Raw genomic sequence first — 26,119 nt, forward strand, 5'->3', positions numbered from 1 at the left:
AAAAAGAAGGCATTCATTCTGAGGAGTTAAACCTAGTGTGACGCATGCCAGTTGGAAAATCATGCATCGACTGCTAATGTAGCTGCTAACGCTTGTCAGAGAAAGCCAGGCGCATACGGGCACATCGATATCAAAGGTAGAATATTAATCAATTAAATCAACACTTACTACGATTCCCATTGAAACGTAACTCACCACTAGGGGTGTGACAAAATATCGAAATGGTGATATATCGTGATACTTTGTATCCCAAAGGGTTATCGATATGCTCCTGCCAATAATCAAGATATCTTTTTAAAAAGGTGTCAATGTCTAAAAAAATAAATAAATAAAAAGGATTCAACAAGTTGCTACCAAAATCTTCCACCATAATTAGGGATGGGAATTGATACGATTTTTACGATTCCGATTCCATTATCGATATTGCTTAACGATTCGATTCTTTATCGATTCTAATTTGGGGAAAAAAGAAGAAGAAACGTTTTGATTGGCATCGAGTTTGTTTAATCAGAAGTCAACCTTACAAACTCATAACGAGGTCAAAAGAGGCCCAAAGCCTCAATGTTAACTGTGGCAATATGTGGCAAATACACAAGAATGTGTGACATTTTACTGAAACCTTTTTCTAATAGAAATAAAAAATATTGGTATATATCGGCATATAGGTCGTTGTTCTGCCTTTGGCAATATGTGTTAAACTGCAGGGGTCCCCAAACTTTTTCCTGTGAGGGCCACATAACTTTTCCCGTCTCTGATGAGGGGCCGGGGTCAGTTTGCAACAGAAAAAGTGTGACGATTGCAGGAGTGCCTAAATGTAAAAATGTATTGTTTTTCAGAAAGCCACAATCAAATGACCCTTTCTGGATTCTTCACGGGACAAAAGTAAATAAAAGAAAAATAATAATATAATATAATATAATATAATATAATATAATATAATATAATATAATATAATATAATATAATAACAATAACACTATTAATTAAATAGATAATAACCAAATAACCCTCTCTTAGTTCTTCACAGAAAAAGGCCAGGAAATAAATAACACTATTCAGAAAAAAAAAAAAAAATCAAAATGCTTTCTGCTATTGTTCAGGCGGCCGGACCAAATGTAGAGGCGAGCCGTAGTTTGGGGACCCCTGTGTTAAAGTGTATTGTTTACCATTATATTGAAACGCATGCCTTTTAGTTTTTATGTTGTTTTCACGCTCAAGTGGGGGCACCCTTGCACTTCCTCATGCGAAGAAGAACGCGCTCACGTGAAGAAGAGCGCACTTACACGCGAAGAAGTGCCTCATCCAAGCGAGTGAGCGAGTTAGTGAGAGAGGGAAACGCTGCTACGAGCCTACGTTGTTTGTTAATGTTTGTAAAATATCTACAGAGGCAACGCCTGTATGTATCATATTTTGTGTTGTTGTTGTGTGTTTCCACTCGTGATCGGACACTTAATTCCAGTTGTGTAGTGGTTTGAACGATGTGCTAATGCTAGCGAACGCATGCTGACCGTTTTTGTTATTATTGTATTAGCAGCTAATCATCGATGATTTACGTTGATGCGAACCTGTTTGTTATTGGAGACAAAATTGATTTGTTTCATTTCTATTTTTAGTTTCACTCTTCAAGTGATGGTTGAATAAAGTCAGCAAATTATACCGACGTCTTCTGCATCGTCATTTGGGAGTTTAGCTAGCTGTATAGCCAGGACTGAGCCTTAGCGTCTCGGTGAGGACAGTACAGTCGTATTCCCTCCTGATGGAGTTATTTCCACCTTGCAATGACTGCAAGTCGCTTTGTTGTAATATTTCCTTGTGAAGTGAAGACACACTTTCGAGCGTTTGATCCTACGTGCTGTCATTGTTATGTTTACGGCTGCAATGCTCGTGCTAAACCATCGTAACCTTTCATTTTCACCCTCTATCCTGGTGAAGTGTAACCAAACTTTGGAGCGAGTGGTTCTTGGCGCCATGCTAGTTTGATCCGTCTGGACAACAAGACACGTCACGTCACGGGGCAATATGCGTCTTTAGGAATCGTTAAAGGGATCGACAAGGCTTCTTCATTGTGATGTCGAGGCCTCGAAACACTAGGAACCGGTTCGGAATTGGAATCGGATTTCGATTCCCATCCCTAACCATAATAGTCAGTTAACTCAGTTAAGGCTGCATTGACGGTGCTCGACGCCCAATCCATTTAGGGGCCTTCTACATGGTGACTCTCCGAGAACACGATAAATTTCAAATTTGCATTTATATGGGCCCGTCTCCATTCGAACAATGTTGAAATTCCGCATGAAAACGATGTAGTATTCGTGCCAGGCCCTAGGGGGCAGTGCAGATTTACAAGGTGACAGCGAATGATGCACTTTGACCCCAAAAAGTTCCTCAGCCCGGAAAAAAATATGCCCGGCACCTTGACGCAATGGCATTTTTCTTTTGTTTAAAAAGGCACATAAATGGAAACATTCAACATATTTAATTTAAAAAATAATATTAAGACAGTAAATTAAAGCCGACATTCCCCCATATTTGCTGTTTTTAATGTTTAGTAGCATCGCTGCGCATGCCCAATGAGACGTGTACGAGTGCTGACGGTATCGGCGCGGTCTCGCGCAGCGGGAGCTTTTGATATTCATACGGAGTAAGCCCCCCTCAATCCCCCGCAATCGAATTCTTCCACTTTGGAGGCAGGATTCAGAATTTTTCGTCTTCGCTGACACCATATGCACGCGAGGCAAGTCCACAACTCAGTCATTGCATCTTTGTGTCGCAGAGTCGCCATGTAAACTGCCCTTTAGACTGGGCACGTTCGTTCATTCAAAACCAGAGCATTCACAGTAGAGATGTCCCGATCCAATATTTGGATCGGATCGGACACCAATATGGGCAAAAAAATGCGCATCGGTATCGGATCGGAACACGGGAAAAATTCCGATCCAGACTTCCGATCCAGTTTTTTTTTTAATCCGGGTTTTCCAGCGCACCGACTTACATAATCCATTCCAGTTTTTGCTTTGGTTTCCCTAAAATCCGGTCCGCATTTTACGGCACACCTTCAACACACTACATTTACATTACCGTCTCCCAATTTACCGAGAGACTTTATCGGTAAAAATGTCAGCTGTGTGGGATCATTTCACCTTAAAGGACGACAAAGACGAAGAGGCAGAGAGCAACATACGCCACAATAAAGTCAAGCGTAGTGGTAAAGCTGTAAGAAGTGTTAATGCAACCAACCTAATCAAGCATTTAGCGAAATACCACCACAAACAATATGAGGAGTATGTTAGGAAAACCGAAGACAAAAAGAAAGGTCCTACGCAACTAACACTGGCAGAAACTTTTGCTATGCGTGACAAACTGGCACTCAACAGTCCCAAAGTCCAGGGAATAACAAGAGTCATTGCCGAAGAATTCATTCTGGATGAAGAGCCATTATCTCACGTGAGTAAAGACGCACCATCCAACACGCGATTCGGCCGCTGAAGAATCGAGAACGATTCACAAACATCCAAATTCCGATTATTGAAATATGTCAAGTAAAGCGGAACTAATATACAGTGCGGTCTTCGGGACGCAATGCGTCCCGAAAGTAAACATAACTTGTCTTAGACCCGGGTCATGCCAATGCTCAACTCACGGCTTTAGCTCAACTCATGCCGCTGGATAAAAAACACAAGAATACCTGACTTCTGCTGACATCCGCAGCAAACTACGTCAACGTCGTTTTACTGGGGATAATAGATATCATATGTATATAGAACCAGATGCTACACGACAGACTCGACTGCGTTAGCAACATTGAAGTATTGAAAACCAGATGCGTTAGTAAATAGCCGCCATCTTAAAGCAGAAGACTTCCCTAGTAGGCTGTTGTGAACCTTCCAAGCGAATCTAATTAACATTTTATCTAAAATACTCCTAAATCAGCAAAATCTGGACTTGAATCTATCTTCAAAACGGTTTTAAAACTTTCACATGTCGAAAGTAGACAGAAGGGAAATTATGGAATAACGGGAGCAATTTTAACAACTTTAACAGTTGATTCGCAAAATTAAATAAATTGAATGTAGTTTAAAGCTGCTGATACAGAATGGGGACTTGAGTGTTTTATTTACTGTTTTAAAATGTTAACTTGATACTGAAATAGTCATTTAAACCTGAGAGGCTTTTTATACAATTTTTGTAACTAATGCACGAAACATTAAAAGCATCTAATAGCTTGGGGGATTTGTGGGATTTTCCACTGAGGTTGTTGGTGTGTTTTGCTTTTTTAAGACAGTTTACAATATTATTTGCACGTTTTACTGACTGACTATGCCATTTCTGTTTGTTATTTATAATGTTTTGTGTTTGTCACTGAATAAACAGGTCAGTTTCTTGTTACCAACCGTTGTGTGTTATTCAAACTCACCTAATTCAGCTGGCTAGTTGTTATCAAGGGAACTAAAACCTTTTTCAACATGAGTCTGACAACTAAGTAAGGAGGCTAAATAACTTTAAACTTTAACACATGCTCAGATAGGTCGGTATCGGCCAGTATCGGTATCGGATCGGAAGTGCAAAACAATATCGGTATCAGATCGGAAGTGCAAAACCCTGGATCGGGACATCCCTAATTCACAGTCTGATTTTCAGGGCATTTACAGGTCACTTGCTGTTCATTTTAGGGCATTTACGGGCCATTTCCTGTTGAGTTCGAGTCACTTGCCTATTCAGTTGGGTGATTCCCAGGTCACTTCCTGTTCTGAAACTCAAAATAAACAGGAACTGACTCATAAAATCCCCCAAAATCGACAGGAAGTAACTGAAAATCAACAGGTAAATGACCTTAAATGGCCCAAAATTACCTCATTGCCTGGCGTTGGCTGCCACTGACGGCCTTAGACATTCAATCCGTTTGAAGTGGGAGGGATGGCAGCGAATGAATGTTCATTCCAAAACAAGATGGAGAAAATTATTTGACTAGATTTCAGACAAATAATCTAATTAAGACGTGACAAATTTGCAGTGTAGACGCATACGGGCACATTGATATCAAAGGTAGAATTTTAATCAGTTTTACACATTACTTTCTTGGGTATCTGTTTACACTTACTAGTTAGGATTCTCATTGACAACGTGACTCAACACTACTATGCTATCGTTAAGCTACTACTATGAACAGGTAAACATAAACTCACACTTTCATGGCTGTTAAGAAGGCTAACATTTTTACTCAAAACAGCCTATACAGTACAGTTAATAAAGGTTTCAATATGATGACTATTATAATTGTAGGGCAACTCGTATCTCGAATTAAATGAGGTTGTTGGACTTATAAGGGTCTGCTGTATTCAAAAATTAAGACACTACTCTGGGTTTGAGGATCTTTTACGAATCATCAAAGCAAAGCAGCTTCGGTAATCTGAAACTGCTATCATCTTCATTAATGCGCACGGGCAGCAGATTGTGTGTGCCATCCCCACAAAAGCACCATGGGAAAGAATTGCTTATGCGCTTTCTTTCTCTTGGTGGAGCATTTTCATCCTCTTGTCCCGTGTCCACAAAGAGGCCCAGGGTTCAGGGGTCAGTGACCCCATGTGGCTTGGACAATTTGAAGCCATACAGGGATAAAATCTGGGATGATCTCCGAACCCAGCGGGAGACTTTAACACCGCCTTATTGGATGGTTCTAATAACCTGAGCTGATCATTTGTCAGTCTTCTCCAACAAAGCGTCATGCTAATTTTTTTTTTATATTCAACTTTATTGACTGAAAATGCATCTGTCTAATCCTAAATCCCATGATGATCCTGCTGAAGCGTACATAAGCTTCCCAAAAATGTTTGCTGATTTACTTGGTGTATTTCTTTAACTCCTAGATTTTACAGAAACACAGTCTAAAATATATTTTTAGGAGGAAGAAGAAATACCACAGTGACTAATCTGTGTGGAGGTGCAAAGCTTCAAGCATTGCCATCTCTGGCGAAATAAACCATCCAAGAACTGTAACAAGACTCCCAACGAACCCCCAAAGTCTTTTACAGTATTTGGCCACATCCTAATTTTACTGATTCACAAATTGCAAAAAAACATGCGGGGGAGTGTACTCTTTTAATCAGTCCGTGCATTTCTCCAGCCAGCCGACAAATTTGTGGCTAAAGATAGACTCATCTTTGGATGTGGAGCCATCAGAATACAAAGAATGCAAAACCATCACTCTTTCCAATCTCAGCATGTAATAATCATGACATAAACTCACCGGGAACTGCATAAGATGCAATTTAATGAGATCCGACACATGGTCTGCTTCATCAAACAAGCCAACCATGACAAACTACAACCACAATAACAAACATTGTTAAACGTTTACCTCTGAAAGTGTCAATTATGAATCTCATTAGAGCGTGCAAGTGTACATAACATTGTAAATGACAATCAGCAGCGGCAAAATGTGAAAGGACCTGTTGGGTGCAGCACTCCCTAAAAAGAGAAGACCGCCAGCTGCCAAAAATGGCTTTTGAATGCATTTTAAAGTGAACTCCCCTGACTGGGGTTGAAAATGCGACTCCTTGTTTAAGCTCTTAACTGTGTGCAGCTGTAGGAGGGCAACCCACTCACAGGAATGTCTCTGTTACGCTGTATGAAGCAGAACCCACACATCGCAGTGCGTGAAAGCGAGCCCCTTCGAGACACGCTTCAGCCGGTTTGCACATGCAAAAGGTGCGAGCCGACATTGCACGGGCTCTCCCAGTTGCATTTTGATTTAAGGGGGGAATAAACTTGCGCATGCGACACAAAATGTAGGTCAGGGAGGGAAATATCATGGGCTCACACCTGAGTAAAAAAAGCTTGTCTTGATATTATTGTACATCAAGCTTGCAGATACTGCAGATAACATTAAGCTGATTTTTACCATCCAGTTCTTGAATGGGGAGGAAAACATAATTGCAACAAAAGTGGATTTTTAATTAATCCCGAGCCCAAGACAGAGGAATAACAATTATACACAAGCAATAATCAAGTCTTCTAATTATTCTCTTATCTCATTAACTGGCAGCGATAGACGTCCAATCCTTTAGGCCTAGCTTTCAATCATTCGGTCGATGCCAGCCCCTCCCAGTCTGTACGGATTGGATGTTCTTTAATTAATGGGTGTTTTAATGTACATTTTCTTCTTTTACTAAATACTAGTGCTGCTTAGAAAAAAGCTTTGAATCAATTTTTGCTGCTTCGAGGATTCATTTAATTAGAGTGGCGTTGTCATGGTTTGTTTTAAAAAGTGTTTGCATTAGTGTTGTATCGGTCGTGAACGATTCATTCTTTTTGAACGAATTGTTTGGGTGAACGAGACCGAACTAATCACCTTCTCCACTGATTCGTTCTATGAAGTTGGGGCTTGTCAGCTGCGTGAGAGGGCGTTGAGCAAGCGGCAGCGTCTTCTGACATCGCACACGACCAATCAGACGCCAGCCTCATCACGGGCAGGGGAGGGAGCGGAAACAGAATCGGGGCGTCTGTCACTCACTTCCACGTGTGCCCAATAAGCAGCCAGCGTGCACGCAGGGGGCAAGACTGAGTTATGTCACTTCCCGTTCACTTACTCGGTCCTCCAGCTCCTGACCTAGCTTGTTGCTAACTAGTTTCCAGTCATGCGTTGAACGAGTCAAAAAATGAAAGGAAATGACTTTGTCAAATATTTGTTAATGTGGAGCCTATCATATGCTGCTCAAACAGACAAAACACCACACAAACCTAGCGAGCATGGTTTAGTGTACTACTTTTCTCATCAGACTCGGGACTACATATGACGACATACTATCAAACTTACAGTAGTTTAAAACACTTTCGCGGGTAGCTACGAGGCAAGCAAAAGCTGAGCTGCGGTCGCGTGACGGCAGTGCGGGGGGAGAGAACTGTCATTGTATGGAGGCTTCATGGCAGCAATATTTACCTCATGTGCACAGAAAAAAGATTAGTATGATCACCATAATACTTATTTGCAATGAAACTGTATTTACATGTCCATTTTTCCGAGTGTTTTATTAATTTTTTTCGTGTCAGAGCGTGGCGGGTGTTGGTTGGTTTGACAAATTATGTCCATCCATCCATTATGTGCTAATCAAGCGCCCATAAACAACGCACGCGGAAACGGGAGATGTCGCAGTATGTCTACATTTTTCTTAACAGACTAATGAGAGTAGAAAGGTGACATCGTAAAGAGCAAACAATTATTTCTCGTCAGCATTTGACGATCTGAGATGAGGGGACGACAGGGGAGCCGACCGGATTATTTTATTTATTAATACCAGTGATTTGCAATGAAACTGTCTAATATCAAAATGTAGTATTGTTTTCATTTCAGAGCAACACATTTGACAACTAGCGATTTACACTTTAATTTTAACAATAATTACCAGAAATAATAGTGATGAGCATAAAAACAAAACCACAACAGAGCGTGAGGTCAATATGATGTGTTGGTCGTTCCATATTTAGAAATTAAACTTTCGATTTATTTTTATTTTCGTGACAGCAAGCATGCCGCGTTGGCTGGTAGCAGCAGCATTGTATGTGATCAAGATCATGCTATAGAAAGTACGTGCTCCCCCGACCCCAAACCCTCACTCCCCCAACAAAATGAAAATGTTTAACAGTGTCCTAAATCGGAATGCAAGCACAAGTCATGACTTTGATCCCATAGAATTACTGCAGGCGACGCGGAAGTTCTCCCTCGCATTTGCAGCAGCGGGAAGGAGACGAGGCTGGGAAAGCAGAATGATATCGTCTGTCACTCATTTCTGAAACTACGACGAGCGGTCAATGGGGAGCCTGTGTGCAAGAGAGGGAGGGACCAAGCAATGTCACTTCCCGTTCAGTTATACTGCGAAGCGGTCTTTGGTGATTCGTTCGGCAACGTCACTTCCCGTTCACTAACCGAACGATTCATTTGGGCGGGGAGGGGGATGAGGGGGGCGAACGATTCGTTGAACGATTTGTTTGAACGAGTCTTTTTACTGAACGAACTGGAATGGATTTGTTTCCTCAAGTGAACGACAGATCCCATCACTAGTTTGCATTTCGTTTTATTAATTTGGGTGGATACACTGCCCTCTAGTGCCAACAGTTAATATGACATAACTCATTTAGCACGGCTGAATCCAGGTGCTCCCTGTTAAGACCAACATAAGGTAGTTTTTGTTTGAGCTAACAAATTTGCGTATGCATCGTTATTTTAGTTTTTTAAATCCACTAATATTACTCTTTGGGGTTGCACATGAGGGATTAGTATTACCTATCGGGGGACGAAAAATTATTGCCTTCTCAACATTATTAGCTCGCCGCCTGATTCTTTTTAAATGGAAGGATGCAGTCCCACCGACAATATCACAGTGGATCAAAGATGTGTTACTTCATCTGAGACTTGAAAAAATCAGATATGTGATGAGTGGCTCAAAACAAAAATTTCATCTAGTATGGGGGGTCTTTCTAAGGTACGTTGACAATCCTTCTCTGTAGTATAAAGGCAGACTCAACATGTATCCTGTTATATGCTTATGGTCTTAAAATATTTGTTTGATGTATATGCCTGTGACAGTGGGGAAAGGGGTTTTTTTTTGGGGGGGGGGGTTATTTTTCTGTTGGGGGTGTCTTGTATGGATCTTCCTGTATTTTTTTTTTTTTTTTTTGTAAAATCTGAATAAATACATTCCAAATATTAAATCCTCATTTATTTTTTTTTATTTTATATATAGCGTTTGAGGCTAAGATCAGGCATTTCATTTTAAAATAAAAGAGCAATCCTGCATAGTTTGAAGAAACACTCGGGAATTTTATTTTGTATTCGCATTTAGTACTCTTTCGAGACTGCAATCTTATCAAGCCTTTGTTTTTGTTTTACATCTCCTAAAATTTATTCTGCAACGCATGAAATGTTCCTAATCCGATGATTCGCACTAACTAGCTGATAGAATAATCGATTACTAAAATAATCGATAGCTGCAGCCCTACTAACTATCACAGCATATAACATGTGAATCAGGTTTTTTTTTGGAGGCCCTTTTATTTTTTTTTGTCTTCGTCTTTTGGCCGACAATACTAATTAGTCATCTATGGCGTTAGCATTAGCCTAATGCTAACTTGAATGTGAATGTTATGCTAACGCTACGTGTTAGATTTAGTGTGCGATGCTCACTCAGGATAGACCTTAAAGGCTAAAGCCACATTGCTTATTCTCTCCTAAGATAAGATAAGAAAACAAATCTTACCATGTGTGTTTCAAAACAAGCAAGGCTGGAGACTGAAGAGGACACTGGTGAGTTGGTGGGGGGGGGGGCGCATCACGTCACATGAATGACACAACAAGACACTGCTACGATGCAGGCTAACTACACATAAAATTGTCACACATTGTAAACATGTGGTGGAAACTATGGCACATTTTTGTCTCGTCAGATAAAATATCGCTATGTTTTAGATATATTTTCGTCATAGTCATCGTTGACAAAACAACACTGATGTGAATACATACTCCTGGGCTAACATCGACTGAGTTATGAGCGATAAGTTAACCACTTCAATATGACGACAAATCTGGCCCTAGGTGTGTATGATTACACAGGTCCGTCTTTGTGACTGGCGTCAAAACAGAGTGCCGGTCACCACAAAAAAGTGCCATTTTCCTTGGTGCTTATAGAAGGATAAGCAAGGGCCCTATATTCACACTCTGCTGCAGCCCACTCTCAGGGAGTAGTGTAGGTGGAGGACAGACGGGCTCTCCAGAGTGAATGCCTGGATGTATGGGTAGGGTTGGGTGACATCCTCTCAACTATCATCCACCTGCTTTTCCACGAGGGAACACGCATCCGTGCAACGAGGGTACTTGTGGCACTCGGATGTCTGTTTAACTCTTGAGGAAGCTAATCACAGGATTGAGGTGGTGAGGATGATGGGCTAGCAGCTTTCAGAGAGAGGGAGTGAGGGGGGAGAGGGCTTGCTTGCTTGCTTTAAATGCAAATCCCTTTCTTATAAAAATCGGTTCCGTTTAAAAGGATTTCTGGGAAAGGATCCACAGTTCTGCAGCAGGGGGAGAGAGTCAGCAAGTGAAATAAATAGCATAGCAGCAGCAAAACATCAAGAAGACTAGAGGATGTGTAGAAAAAAAAGGGGGACTGGATACCTGTGTGTTAAACGAAAGGACAGACCCTCATGTGATGTGGTAACGGATTTAAAAAGAATACTTTTAAAAACAATGACAGTTTCAGTTAAACAGTGCTTCGTTATTTTGAACGCTTGACATGCCCAGAAGGAGTGTTTTTTATTAACCACAAATATGTTGAATATGGTGACAGACTTGAAGTCACTGGTCTTACAACAAACGACAATTTAAGTTGTCCATTTAAATTTGATGCACGTAAATCAAAGCTTCTCTCCTCATTATACTTACAAAACAAGTACTTAAGGTTAAAGTTTACGATAACAATGACATTGTGATCATGCTGATAGGTGCAATAACTTTTGTGATGTGATTTAGTGCTGAAACGATTAATCGATTAACTCGAGTAATTCGATTAGAAAAACGATTCTAATTAAATTTTGCTGCTTCGAGTATTCGTTTAATTGAAGTGAGGTTGTAATGGTTTGTTTTGAAAGTGTTTGCATGACGTTTTATTGATTTGGGTGGATACACTGCCCTCTAATGGCAACAGTGAGTATGACATACCACATGGCTAATTACCAGCTGCTCCCTGTTAAGACCAACATAAGGTAGTTTTTGTTTGAGCTAATACATTTGTGTACGCATTCGTTATTTCGTTTTTAGGTATATTTAGCGGTTTTGTGAGGTAATATGGGTTTGAACGATTTATTACGAACATTGTATACAAAAGTTTGCATTTTGTAGCATTTACGCAAGCGGAAATTGCTATGCAAGTTAGCCAATTGTACTTTTGTAGTACTTGGATCGTCATTTATGTATTTTTTATACTGTTTGAGGCTTAGCTCAGGTATTTTATTTTTAAATGAAAGTGCAATTTTGCATTTTGAAGAAACATTCAGGAATTTTATTTTGTATTCGCATTTAATGCTCTTTTGAATTTGCAACCTTAGCAAGCCTTTTTTTTCTCTTTTTTTTTTAATGTTTGTTTTACATCTCCTAAAATTTATTCTGCAACGCTTTAAATTCCTAATCCGATTACCCGATTATTCGAGCTAACTAGCTGATAGATTAATCGATTACTTGCTTCTTCGAGTAGTCATTTAATTAAAGTACCGTCGTAAAGGTTTGTTTTGAAAGGGTTTGCATTTAGTTTTATTGATTTAGGTGTATACATTGCCCTCTAGTGGCAACAGTAAATATGGCATAACTCATTTCACATGGCTGAATCCAACTGCTCCCTGTTAAGACCAACATAAGCTAAGTTTTTGTTTGAGTCAATGTTTTTTAATGCATTTGTTATTTAGTTTATACGTATATTTAGCCGTTTTTTGCGGGAATATGTATTTGAACTATTTTTTAAGAGCATTGCAAAAAAGTTAGCATTTTATAGCATTCAAGCTAGCGTACTTGTACTTGGATCCTCGTTTATTTATTTATTTTTATACCATTTGAGGCTCAGTTCAGGTATTTTTAATTTTTTATGTTCCTTATCCAATTAATCGATTATTCGAACTAACTAGTTCATCTCTTGATTGACTACTAAAATAATCGATAGCTGCCCTAATGCGATTTCACTACAAATGAAGTCATTCTGACCCCCGCCACTTCGGCAGATGAGTTTTATATTGCATCCAGAGCACCGTAGCAAAAATTTGCAACAGTCAGGGAGGGTACCCCCCAACCCCCAATCAGATACGAGCCAAAAGAGTGCTGTCAACGTTTTTCATCCACCACAATGAGCCTGGCCCCCGCTAAACAAACTCGACCAGAGACCACACTCTGTAGCAGCAGCAAACCTAAATATAAGAAAGTTGCAGAGTCTGATACTATACAGCAGATTATATAAGAATTTACTGGGCAGTCATGAAGTTATCAAACAGTCAAAAATGACCAGAGATGCTGATGCTTCCGAAGACTGATGGAAAATTGGAATGGAACAGGGTTCTGTTTATCATCTAGCATTCATAAATTCAAGCAGCGAAATAGCCTACTGCATGCTTTTTGCCCATTATATGCAATGTAATAATGCTTCAAATGGAAAGTCATTTTTGTTGAAATGAGCACAATAGAGAAGGAGGATGCAATCACTGTATTACAAATATCCACATGATGACAGCCACATCATGGGGTTTGTTATGACCCTCAAAATAAGGCTCTGTTTACAGTAGTGTGGTAATTTTCTTCAAAATGTGGGAATGTACAAAAGCCACCTTCTTCTAAGTGGTTTCTAACACCACCACAGAAGCTCAGTAATGTACAGCATAGCTTACACTCATATAATTTAATCTCCTGCCATAGCATGTCTTCTTAAAAGAAGCAAAAGCTTCTGTCTATGTCAATTTGTGGCCCTCGGTTTGTTCTTTTGTATACAAGTAGTACGAGTACGTAATTCATACATGTGCCAGATGGGTTTTTGTTTATTTCTTTAACCACTTTCCAGCTTGAACCCCCCAATTCTCAAAGCTTGTTATAAATTTCCAGCCAAGGTTATTCTCTGATTAAGAGTTTTGGGTTTTAATCTTCACAGACGGAACGCGATCCGGTCTCGGAATGATCTAGTCAGTCATTTACGGCATTGCTAAATAAAGAGAGGAAAAGCTTGGCAACCGTGACTATCCTCTGCCTTCATTACGATCCAGAATCACCAACTCGGTGGATGACGAAAAAGGTAAACGTCCCACATTCCAAACTCCTGAAAGTCACATGATTTTGTCCTCACTATTTCCAGAAGAACATAATGACTTGCCTGATATTACACATGTCATTCGGATGGAAATCTTTTAGTTTTATGAAAAGTGAGTTTTATTTTGGCCTTTTTTGTGATGAGCGAATTACTTTAAATATCTGCTTTTCCCCAATTTACAAATAAGTGGACATTCACGTTTTAAAATTCCACTGTTGACTGAAGTCTGTCACCAGAGAGACAGACCTTTATCCACAACACAGGAAATTACGCTTTTTCTTCAGACCTCTCCAGGCACAGACGGTCATGTGACACAGTTCTTCCCCTAGCAAAGTAATTAATGATTGTCTATAGGAGGACAAATTACAAAAAAAATGCATTACTTCATTGTTACATCTGGAACGCATCAATAACAGCCCAACTTCACTGATCATCAAGACTTTTATCATGGAGATTCCCACATTTTAATGTTTGACTGCACACAACAAAAGCACGGCTGACCTCATCTGAGCTATATCATTGTTCTTCCATAGTATAATAGACGGACCCCTTCTTCTACGAAGGGGCCAACCAGAGGCAGCTGACAGATTGGAGTTCCTGCCACAGAGTAAGTGAAGTCAAGCATGTTCCGTATGTTCCTGTTGACAACCTGCATTGATTGAAACTTGGCATGAGATGCATTGTTTCATCTTCAAAAGCGATGAGCAGTGCTGGAGTAGTTTGGGGAAATTAGCACGACAAATTCAAATGTTATATCAGTTAACGCAACTTTTAAAGGTACGGCGGCATCAATTAATCAGGGGGATGGTTAAGGAAATAACCCACAATTCAGTAATTGTATGTATGTGTGTAAACACTAACCAGAAAAACCTGATAGAAAATCAAAAGTCAGCCCAGATAGATTCGCACATGAAGTGTTTAGACTACAAACCTAACAGGTGGTATAGTGATCCTCCAAACCCACAATTGGGATTACATCATATCAAACTACAAATTGCATTCAAACCAATACGATAATGAATTGACACTAAACTAAACATTAATGACTACAGCTGGGAATCTTTGGGCACCTAACAATTCGATTACAATTACGATTCAGAGGCTCCGATTCGATTATAAAACGATTATTGATGCACCCACCTCCTTTTTTTTTTTTTTTTTTTTTTTTTTCATTGTTTTGTACATTAGTTCCAAAATTGTTCAAAAATCCTCTCAGGCTAAACTAAACTACTATTTCAGTATAAAGTTAACATATAACAGTAAACGAATACACAAAAATAACAGTAAATAAAAAACTCTAGTACCCATTCTGTATCAGCAGCTTTAAACTACATTCAATTAATTTAATGTTGTGAATCAACTTACAGTTGTTAAAATTGCTCCCGTTATTCCATAATTTCCCTTCTGTCTACTTTTGTTTAACTTTTAAAACTATTTCATCATTTAACGATAGATTCAAGACAAGATTCTGCTGATTTAGGAGTATTTTAGGTAAAAAGTTAGGTTTGCTACAACAGAGCCTTCTAGAGAGGTCTACTGCTTTAAGATGGCGGCTTTACTTACGAAGTCTGTCATTTCGCATCTCTGTTCAATAATACATATTCTAACACCAACGTCGTCTGTCGTTTTGCATCTAGTTCTACATATATATGATATCTACTGTAGCCGTATGTTTGTAGCAACTAGCAACTGGGCGTTGTTTGTAGCGGCTGTCGGCCGCATTCAGGTATGATTGGTTTTTTTATCTAGCGGCATGAGTTGAACATGATATTTACTCTCGGTCCGTTCCTCATCGCGTCCCAAAAACCGCGCTGACTGTGTTTTACTTCCGCTTTACCATACGCTTTACTATAATTCAATAATCGGAATTTGGATATTTGTGAATCGTTCTCGATTCTTCCACGGCCGATTCGCCAATAATCTAAGAATCGGAAATTTCGCACGCCTCTATTGATGACACTTTTTGTGGTACTCAAGGGTGAAAATGTTGACTACTGAACTAGAATCTTGATCATTTTGAATCACGTGAACACAACATATGAAGAGCTTTAAGAAACACAAACAAATTTGCTAACACAACATATATATATATTTCCGTTTCTGCCTAATCCAGGGATCGGCAAACCAAAATGTTGAAAGAGAGAAAACAAACAAACAAACAAAAAAAACAATTATGTCTGGAGCCGCAAAAAATTAAAAGCCATTTTTTAATCCTGATAATGACGGCAATACATTCTATATGTATCCATCTTAGCTACAGTATATTCGCCTACTATCAAAATGACTAAGTGGGCGACCATTACGTAATGAGCTTTAATAATTACTGTACTTTCCGCACTATAAGGCGCACCTGAAAGCCTTCAATCTTTTCAAAAGCTGACAGTGCACCTTATACCGTATTGGCCCGAATATAAGACTGTTTTTTGCATTGAAATAAGACTGAAAAAGAGGGGGTCGTCTTATATTCGCGGTCTAGACATTATACCCATTCACGACGCTAGATGGCGCCAGATATCATTGAAGCGATGTTCTGTCATGACAGATCTCAGCTACTCTCCCCATTCACGATGCTAGATGGCGCCAGATATCATTGAAGCGATGTTCTGTCATGACAGATCACAGCTACTCTCAAGGTTTACCAGTGTGCATTATTGCAATGTTTTTCCTTATTCAGATTTGTTTCAAGACTACCGTTACACTTAGACTTCACTTTGATGGTTAATGCAGTTATTATAATTTTGTTGTTTAATCACAATAGATTGGTTTATTTACATTTCAAAAACCAGAAGCCATTCATTTACAAATGTGATTGCACTTGAGTTCACGTATTTAAATGTTCAGATGTTAAGATTTGAATATGGCAAAATAACATGCTTTTTCTCTCAAATATATTGTTAGAATCCTTTGTTTCAGATGTACTGTAATTATTTTCTGTATAAAAATTAATTTGAGTCTTGAAAAAGAGGGGGTCGTCTTATAATGAGGGCCGTCTTATATTCGGGCCAATACGGAATATGGATTAATATTGATTAATCATGGCATGAGATTCCATTTAGCTCAGCTCCATCTTGTGGATGCATAACGCAACGCCAACCACTACTACTACTACTATTGCGCCTTATAATGCCGTGTGCCCTATACATGAAAATGTTTTTAAAATAGGCCATTCATTGGAGGTGCGCCTTACACTCTGATGCGCCTTACAATGCGGAAAATACTGCGAATGTTTATTTTCTCTGTAGTGGTTTCAATAGAGAATGATGTGGCTGCTCAGTTGTACCATGCCGCCTTAAGTTTACCTTAAATTACAATACTAATGAGTTGGAGTAATTAGAGGTGTGCGAAATTTCAGATTCTTAGATTATTTGCGAATCGGCCGTGGAAGATTCGCGTACGATTCACAAACACCCAAATTCTAATTATTTAATTATACCAGGTAAAGCGGAACTAAAATAGTCAGCGCGGTCTTTGGGATGCAATGAGGAACGGACCGAGAGTAAATATCATATTCAATTTATGCCGCTAGATAAAAAAAACAATAATCCCTTTCTGCAGCCGACAGCCGCTACGAACAACGCCCAGTTGCTAGTTGCTACAAACATACAGTCACATAATGCTACGACGGATATCATATATATACTGTATAGAACTAGATGCGAAATGACTTGCTGGCGTTAGTAAACGCCCGCCATCTTAAAGCAGTAGACTTCTCTGGAAGGCTCTGTTGTAGTGAACCTAATTAACTTTTTAATAATAATAATAACACATTTTATTTATAATGCACTTTACATTTGAAAAACAAATCTCAACGTGCACATTTCCATGTAAAAAAATGAAAAGACTAAGAATAAAAGAGTAAAAGCCAAAACAGACAAACACAGATAAAATCAGATACAAATCAGATAAAAGTAAGATAATCAGATAAAATTAGCCAGAGTAAGCTTTTTTTTTTTTTTTTTTTTTTTTTTTTTTTTAAATCTAAAATACTCCTGAATCGGCAAAATCTTGACTTCAATCCGTCTTTAAATGATGAAACAGTTTTAAAACTTTCACATGTCGAAAGTAGACAGAAGGGAAATTATGGAATAACGGGAGAAATTTTAACAACTTTAACGTTTGATTCACAACATTAAATTGAATGAAATTTAAAGCTGCAGATACAGAATGGAGACAGACTTAAGTATTCTTTTACTGTTTTGAACTTTCAAATTGATACTGAAATAGTAGTTTGGTTCAGCCTGAGAGGATTTTTGAACAATTTTGGAACTAATGTACAAAACATTAAAAGCACGGGGGGTGTTGCATCAATAATCGAATTGTAGCCTCTGAATCGTAATCATAATCGAATCGTTAGGTATACCCAGGCCCGGAGTGGCTAATCGGGAGCTTCTGGACGATTCCAGAAGGGCCGGCCGGCCAGATGGGCCGGTCCGGGTTTTATTAAAAAAAAAAAAAAATTAGACTTATAATTTTTTGTTTGGTATTTATTTATGACAGTGTCACTGAGTAAAACTTACATTCTGTTACCGCTGTCCCTGTGGGCCGTCTTAAAAAAATATATATATATATATATACAGTATTTTTTTTTTCCAGACTCATCCTCACGTGCGCACACGAAAAATACAGCATGCAGCTCCGCCCCCTAATTGTAGTCTGTATTGAGCCAAATTAGCTGCTATCTCGGTGGTCGGGTGGATAAAAAGAGCAAGGGTGGCGCTGAAAAATAAGAATTAAAAAGAGAAAAGCACTCGTGAAAGAATCGGCAAAATGCGCGAAAATAGCTATTTTTTTTTCATGCAACGACCTTGCTGCCTCAAACTACAGAGGATTACAACGAAAGTGGTAAGGTCAGATGGCGAATAAAATGCAACTTGCACCGTGTGATACGACAATATGTAATTGTGGAAACTTTGGCTTCTTGTAGCACCTCACAAGGGATATGTAGCAGCAAGCATTAGCCATAATGAACACACCACAGGTGCAGAGCTGGAAGGTAGGATTGCCATGTCGTTCAGCGAGTGAACAATAGAATTAATATAATCAATTACGTGGCGTTTTTAAAGTGGAAATGGAAAATGGATAATAGTATCATTAGAAGTTGTTACAATGTGCAATACGTATTCTTTATTTTTCATATTGTTATGTTGCTATGTTTGTTTTATCTGTAAGCACTAATTTTGTTAATATTTAATGTTGCAGAAAAGGTCTTATTTATTAATTTATTTTAGGGCTGTCAAAATTATCACGTTACCGGGCGGTAATTAATTTGTTCAATTAATCACGTTAAAATATTTGACGCAATTAATGCACATGCCCTGCTCAGACAGATTTAAATGACAGTACAATGACATGCCCACTTGTTAATTGTGTTTTATGGAGTTTTGCCGCCCTCTGCTGGCACTTGGGTGCGACTGATTTTATAGGCTTCAGCACCCATGAGCATTGTATAAGTAATTATTGACATCAACAATCGCGGGCTACTAGTTTATTTTTTGATTGAAAATTTTACAAATTTTATTAAAACGAAAACATTAAGAGGGGTTATGATATAAAATTTCTATAACTTGTACTAACATTTATCTTTTAAGAACTACAAGTCTTTCTATCCATGGATCGCTTTAACAGAATGTTAATAATGTTAATGCCATCTTGTTGATTTGTTATAATAAGCAAATACAATCCTTATGTACAGTATGTTGAATGTATATATCCATCTTGTGTCTTATCTTTCCATTCCAACAATAATTTACAGAAAAATACGGCATATTTTATAGATGGTTTGAATTGCGATTAATTACAATTAATTTTTAAGCTGTAATTAACTCGATTAAGAATTGTAATCGTTTGACAGCCTTAATTTTTCAAATGTATCATTTAATAGTTTTTTTTTAAATCCATTTTTAAATTTGTTCAAAATGATGTTGTGTTGCACTTGTTAAAATAAAGCCACCTTGTTAAACAACCATTACCTGCACTGAATTGGAATACACAGAATTACAGTACACAGCTTTAGAGAACACTGAACTTAACACGTGTATGCATAGTGACATTATTTTAAATGAGTGGGCCGGTCTGAGGCATGAAATTCCAGGGCTGAAAATGAGTCCCACTCCGGCCCTGGGTATACCCCAAGATTCCCACCTCTAACAGTTTGTGTCATGTTTGTCCTCTTACAAAAACCATTTAAACTATTTCCCTCCCGCATCTTTTTCCATTTTTCAAACATTTTTGAAAAAGCTCCAGGGAGCCACTAGCGCAGTACGAAAGAGCCGCAGGTTGCTGACCCCCGGCCTAATCCATCTAATAATTTAATCCGAATCAGATCCAGATCAAACAAATCACATGTTTGATCCAATTGACATGCTTTGCACATTTCACAAAATCTTACATAAGGTACTACTGAGTGCAAATTTAAGAAATCTGATACAAAATAAACTTAAGTGAGCATAATAGTTCTCTTTACACACAGTCCTAAAGGGATTAACGGCATGGCTGCATAACAAGGTATCTACAGTTACTTAGACTTTGTTTACAGCAGCCTCATTTAAGAATTTCCTGTGGTTTGGTATCCACCAACTCTACTATGGACTGTTTCAACCTGCTTTCCACTCTTGAATAAACCAAAGCAGCCTAGTTGGGACTCACCTTCCTCAGCAGAAGCCAGAGGAGCCCAGTCTAGGAAGACGCACCCCAGCAGACCAAGGATCCTGAATGTCAGCTCCATAATGATGGTGAATGGTGCACAATGGCTTTGTGTCCTCTGTTTAGCCTTGAAAGAACGATCAGATGGGACTGGCGACTCAGCTGTGATCTCGCGGACCACAGACCAGTCTGCATTTAAGGTGGACTTCCGTCACAAAGCCAAAACACTGTGGCTGAGGTTCGCTTTTAAAAATGATAACACGCCATACGCGTGATATTAGAAAAAATATATAGCTTAAAAAAATGGAGCGGCGTCACAATCAGTCCAATTTGACGAAGTTCTGAGGGCAAAGTCACAAGTTTTCAGTCATGTTGACAACTTGATCAATACAAATTTAAAGTAAAAAGCTACTTTTCCCAAAGTCTTCCCGGTTGTCACTCAAAGTCCAGATCTCCGAGAAGGACTTCACCATTTCACGAGTCCTTTCACGTTCAATTTGCTCCAACACACCACCAGAAAAGGAGGCAACGTGCTCGGTCGTTCACCCGCAATTGCACCACACTAGTTCTGGCTTGCCGGTGAAAAAGAGGGAATCCACAAAAATAGGTGCAACGACAGGTCTTACCTGGCGAAAATAAAATCGCAACTCTCTTGTGAAACGGTTAAAAAGAAGACGAAGCAGTTATTGAAAGTTGACAGAGGAGCAGAGGAAGCTGCCCAGTGCCTACCCCCTGGAGACTTTTCATCCTCGTCGCAGAGTCCTCGCTCCCGAGTCCAGCTGCAAGCAGCACCAGCCAGCTCCGCCCACTTCAGTCTCCAGCATCGCTAAACTGAAAAGCGTGTGATATCACTTTCAACTTCCGGAAAGTACCATCAAAATAAAGACACATACCACCCACGTTGTTTCATTTGAAACACTGTATTTCAAATACGTTAAAGGGAACTGCGGACTTAAAGATGCAATTGATCTCTTTTACTAAAATATGTTATTAGAAACACATAAAATATTGCAATTGATTTAAAAATCTATAATATTAATAATAATAATACATTTTATTTGAAGGCGCCTTTCTATGGAGGTAGATTTGTGTCTTAAAAAAAAAAAAAACTTGCTTCGATCAAATAAAAAGTTGCTTCAATCAAAAAATATATTTTCGATCGAAGAAGACGTCACTTCGATAAAAAAAATTTTTTTTTTTGAATGCAAAAATAAATCTGAAACTCAAAAAATATATTAAAAAAAATTTTTTTTTGATTGAAATTTTTTTTTTAAGTCAAGTTTTTTTTTTTTTAAATTGAAACACCATTTTTGATAGTTTGTTTGGTGTTTCAATTAAAAAAAAAAAAAAAAAAAACGACTTAAATCCCCCCCAAAAATTTCAATCAAAGAAAAATAGTTTTGATTTAAGCCAAGTTTTTTTTTTTTAATTGAAACACCATTTTTGATCTTTTGTTTGGTGTTTCAATTAAAAAAATAAATAAAACATAAAAAACTTGACTTAAATCCCCCCCAAAAATTCAATTAAAGAAAAATAGTTTTCAAATATATTTTTTGAGTTTCAGATTTATTTTTGCATTCAAACACATTTTTTATTTTTATTTTTTTTGATTGAAGTGACGTTTTGATTTAAGTCAAGTTTTTTTTTTGATTGAAACACCATTGATGATTGTTTATTTGGTGTTTCAATCAAACAAAAACTTGACTTAAATCCCCCCAAAAAATTTCAATCAAAGAAAAATAGTTTTCAAATATATTTTTTTGAGTTTCAAATTTATTTTTGCATTCAAACACATTTTTTTTTTTGATTGAAGTGACGTTTTCTTCGATTGAAAATATATACGCAAAAAAATATATTTGAAAACTATTTTTCTTTGATTGAATTTTTTTTTTTTTTTTTAATTTAAGTCAATTTTTTTTTTTTGATTGAAACAATATTTTTGATTGAAGTCATGTAATTTTGGGTTTGGACCACATTTTGGCTAGGACATTTGTGTCTTTATTATTCAATCAAAAATAAATTGCTTCAAACAAAAAAATATATATATTTTCGAAAGAAAAATCACTTCAATCAAACATATAACAAAATTCAATCGTAGAAAAAAAGGTTTGAATATGAAAAAATATTTGAGACTCAGAAATTCCCATTTGAACACTTTATTTTTCATTCAAACCGTTTTCTTTGATTGAAGCAATCCTTTTTGTGTTTGAGCCATGTTAGGGGCTGGACATTTGTGTCTAAATCATTCAATCGCGATAAAAGTTGCTTTAATCAAAAAACTATTTTTAATCAAAGAAAAAAATCATTTGCAAAAATATATATTTTTTGAAAATATATTTTTTTATTTGAAATATATATTGTTTTTTATTGAAGTGTCACTTTTTTTTCAAAGTGGAAAAATTTTTGAACGCACTTTTTTTTTGAAGTGGAAAAAGTTTTGAAGGCACTTTTTTTGATTGAATCATTTTGACACAAAGATTCAACTTCAACGCTAGTTCCGGTGTGTTTGAGTGGCAGGTGACTGCGCCAATGCCATAAAAGTATGAAGCAAGAATAATGGCCACCAGGGCTCCATCCAGCCATCGGGGGCACCGGTACGGGCACCTGATTATAAGACGACCCCCTCTTTTTCAAGACTCAAGTTTGAAAAAAGACTTTTTGAACACAAAATTAATTTCATACAGAAAATGATTACAGTACATCCGTAACAAATGATTATAAAGATATATTTGAGAGGAAAAAGCATGTTATTTTGCCTCATTGATCTTAATATCTGAACATTTAAATATGTAAACTAAAGTGCTATCACATTCGTAATTGAATGGCTTCTGGTTTTTTAAATGTATATAAACCAAACAGCAAAATTGCAATAAGTGCATTAACCATCAAATTGAATTCTAACTGTAACTGTAGTCTTGAAACAAATCTGAATAAGGAAAAACAATCGCTTCAATGGTATCTGGCGCCATCTAGCGTCGCCGATGGGTATAACGTGTAGACCGCGAATATAAGACGACCCCCTCTATTTCAGTCTTACTGTATTTCAATGCAAAAAACACCGTCTTATATTCGGGCCAAAACGGTACTAATTGTGTTTTTATTATGTCTTTTATTACCTTTTCATTGCCTCAAAATACTTTTACATGTGTTTCCCTCTCATACTTTTACGCATTGTGTTTTTTTTTGTGATAGCGTTAATGCAGATTGTAGAGCTGTTGACCACATTAGTCATGTAGCATATTTAAACCACCCTTATTTGAAATTACTTCGTTCAAGTATTTCATTTTATAAATGCATCCATGACTTCATAATCTAGGTTATGAAGTCTATGAAGCATCTTTAGTATGTTCTGTCTGTATGCATCTAAGCAAAACATGCTGACACCGCAGGGTAACACTTTGGGTGTCAAATTCGCCTCTTGTAGCACGTTTCGCCGGTGTAGCTCAATTTGGCAGAACACCGTTTTTTTACCCCTAGTCTCGTTTTGTCTCATCCCGTCTTTCCTGTTCATTTTGCTTTTGCTGCTCATTTTGTGAGAAATCGACAGTGCTGCCATGCTCATTAATGTTCCTCTCGGGTTCAAATTGAAAAGGTTGAACAGATGACATGATTATGTCGCTAGAGTCATACTCGCGAAGCTCGGCAGTGTAACCATGTGATGTCGCCGCCCTGCGACGTCACCAACAATGGCGACTAGTTAAAGTAATTATACAAATTGTCTATAAACGAAAACATTATGAGGGGTTTCACTATCAAATTATTTTAACTCAAAACAACATTATCTTTTAAGAACTACAAGTCTTTCTCTCCGTGGATCCCTTTAACTTGCACTTGCAAAGAAAATACTTTAAACGTGTGTAATACATGAAATCATCGAAACAAACACTAATTATTTAGATAATAGTGATAAATCAACAAGACTTTCTGCTGGGCTAAACTCTGGAAGAAGCGCTGACCTACATTTGCAACCTAAAATGCTGTATTTATTACTCCCAACAGTTTATTCTCTTCATTTTGTAACGTGTCTCTTGGCAGCACTCCTTCACCAGTGTAGTGGATGTTAAATTTTATTTTTGTCCATATTTTAGCGTCTATTTCCTCCCATGGAAAATAGTCCACCCAGGGAGGTTTTGATGGATGAATTTTAAAGTTTCAGCAATCTGAAAGTTGCGTTAACAAATCATCAGATTTTGAATAAGCCCTTAGAAATTTACAGATGTTCGCAATTTTTCTTCCGTTAGTCAGTCTGAGGAAAACATTTTTACAGCCAACTTCAATCTCTGGTGATTTGCACAAAATAATATGTTGCAAAACCATGGAGGTAGATTTGTGTCTTTAGTATTCAAACAAAAATGTTGCTTCAATAAAAGAAATGTGTTTGAATGCAAAAATAAATTTGAGACTCAAAAAAAAAAAAAGGACTTGAAAACATTTTTTTCTTTGAATTTTTTTGATTGAAGTGAAGTTATTTTGAGTTTGGGCCACATTTTGGGTAGGACATTTGTGTCTTTATAATTCAATCAAAAAATTTGTTGCTTCAAACAAAAAATACATTATCAAAAGAAAAATCACTTCAATCCAAAAAAAAAAAAAAAAAAAAAAAAAAAAAATCAATCATAGAAAAAAAAGTTTTTCAATGCAAAAAAATATTTCACATGCAAAAATTTGCATTTGAACACTTAATTTTTCATTAAAAATGTTTTCTTTGATTGAAGCGAGCAGTTTCGTGTTTGGGCCATGTTATAGGTAGGACATTTGTGTCTAAAAAAATAAAATTGCCCTCCCCTAAAAATAATGTGTATATACAGTATTTATATAACATATATATATTTGAAAATATTTTTATTTGAAATTATTATTTTTTTGATTGAAGCACAATTTTTTGATTGATTAATAAAGACACAAATCTACCGCCATACAAAATCAGTATTTCTAGAGGTAAGTACAGTGGGGCAAATAAGTATTTAGTCAACCACTAATTGTGCAAGTTCTCCTACTTGAAAAGATTACCGAGGCCTGTAATTGTCAACATGAGTAAACCTCAACCATGAGAGACAGAATGTGGGGGAAAAAAAACAGAAAATCACATTGTTTGATTTTTAAAGAATTTATTTCCAAATTAGAGTGGGAAATAAGTATTTGGTCACCTACAAACAAGCAAGATTTCTGGCTGTCAAAGAGGTCTAACTTCTTCTCACGAGGTCTAACGAGGCTCCACTCGTTACATGTATTAATGGCACTTGTTTTAACTCATTATCGGTATAAAAGACACCTGTCCACAACTTCAGTCAGTCACACTCCAAACTCCACTATGGCCAAGACCAAAGACCTGTCGAAGGACACCAGAGACAAAATGGTAGACCTGCATCAGGCTGGGAAGACTGAATCTGCAATAGGTAAAACGCTTGGTGTAAAGAAATCAACTGTGGGAGCAATTATTAGAAAATGGAAGACATACAAGACCACTGATAATCTCCGTCGATCTGGGGCTCCATGCAAGATCTCACCCCGTGGCGTCAAAATGATAACAAGAACGGTGAGTAAAAATCCCAGAACCACACGGGGGGACCTAGTGAATGACCTACAGAGAGCTGGGACCACAGTAACAAATGCTACTATCAATAACACAATGCGCCGCCAGGGACTCAAATCCTG

At 37.7% G+C, this 26,119-nt stretch overlaps 1 protein-coding gene across 2 annotated transcripts in view; it reads right to left on the reverse strand.

The window, feature by feature from the left end:
• The window catches only part of ephb4a (eph receptor B4a), a 100,169-nt gene extending 78,874 nt beyond the window's left edge, over positions 1-21,295 (reverse strand). The window contains exons 1-2 of one of the 2 annotated variants that reach the window (XM_057820197.1): positions 21,194-21,295; positions 20,468-21,090 (exon numbers count right to left, since the gene is read on the reverse strand). In XM_057820197.1, the coding sequence (XP_057676180.1) occupies positions 20,468-20,546 (79 nt within the window). In that variant the 5' untranslated portion in view covers positions 20,547-21,090; positions 21,194-21,295. Of the gene's footprint in view, positions 1-20,467 lie in introns of both variants that reach the window. The other variant, XR_009061256.1, reaches the window with a different exon arrangement.
• Positions 21,296-26,119: the final 4,824 nt, after the last annotated feature.

This window comes from Corythoichthys intestinalis, chromosome 18, assembly GCF_030265065.1.
Source record: "Corythoichthys intestinalis isolate RoL2023-P3 chromosome 18, ASM3026506v1, whole genome shotgun sequence".
Classification (NCBI taxonomy): Eukaryota; Metazoa; Chordata; class Actinopteri; order Syngnathiformes; family Syngnathidae; genus Corythoichthys; species Corythoichthys intestinalis.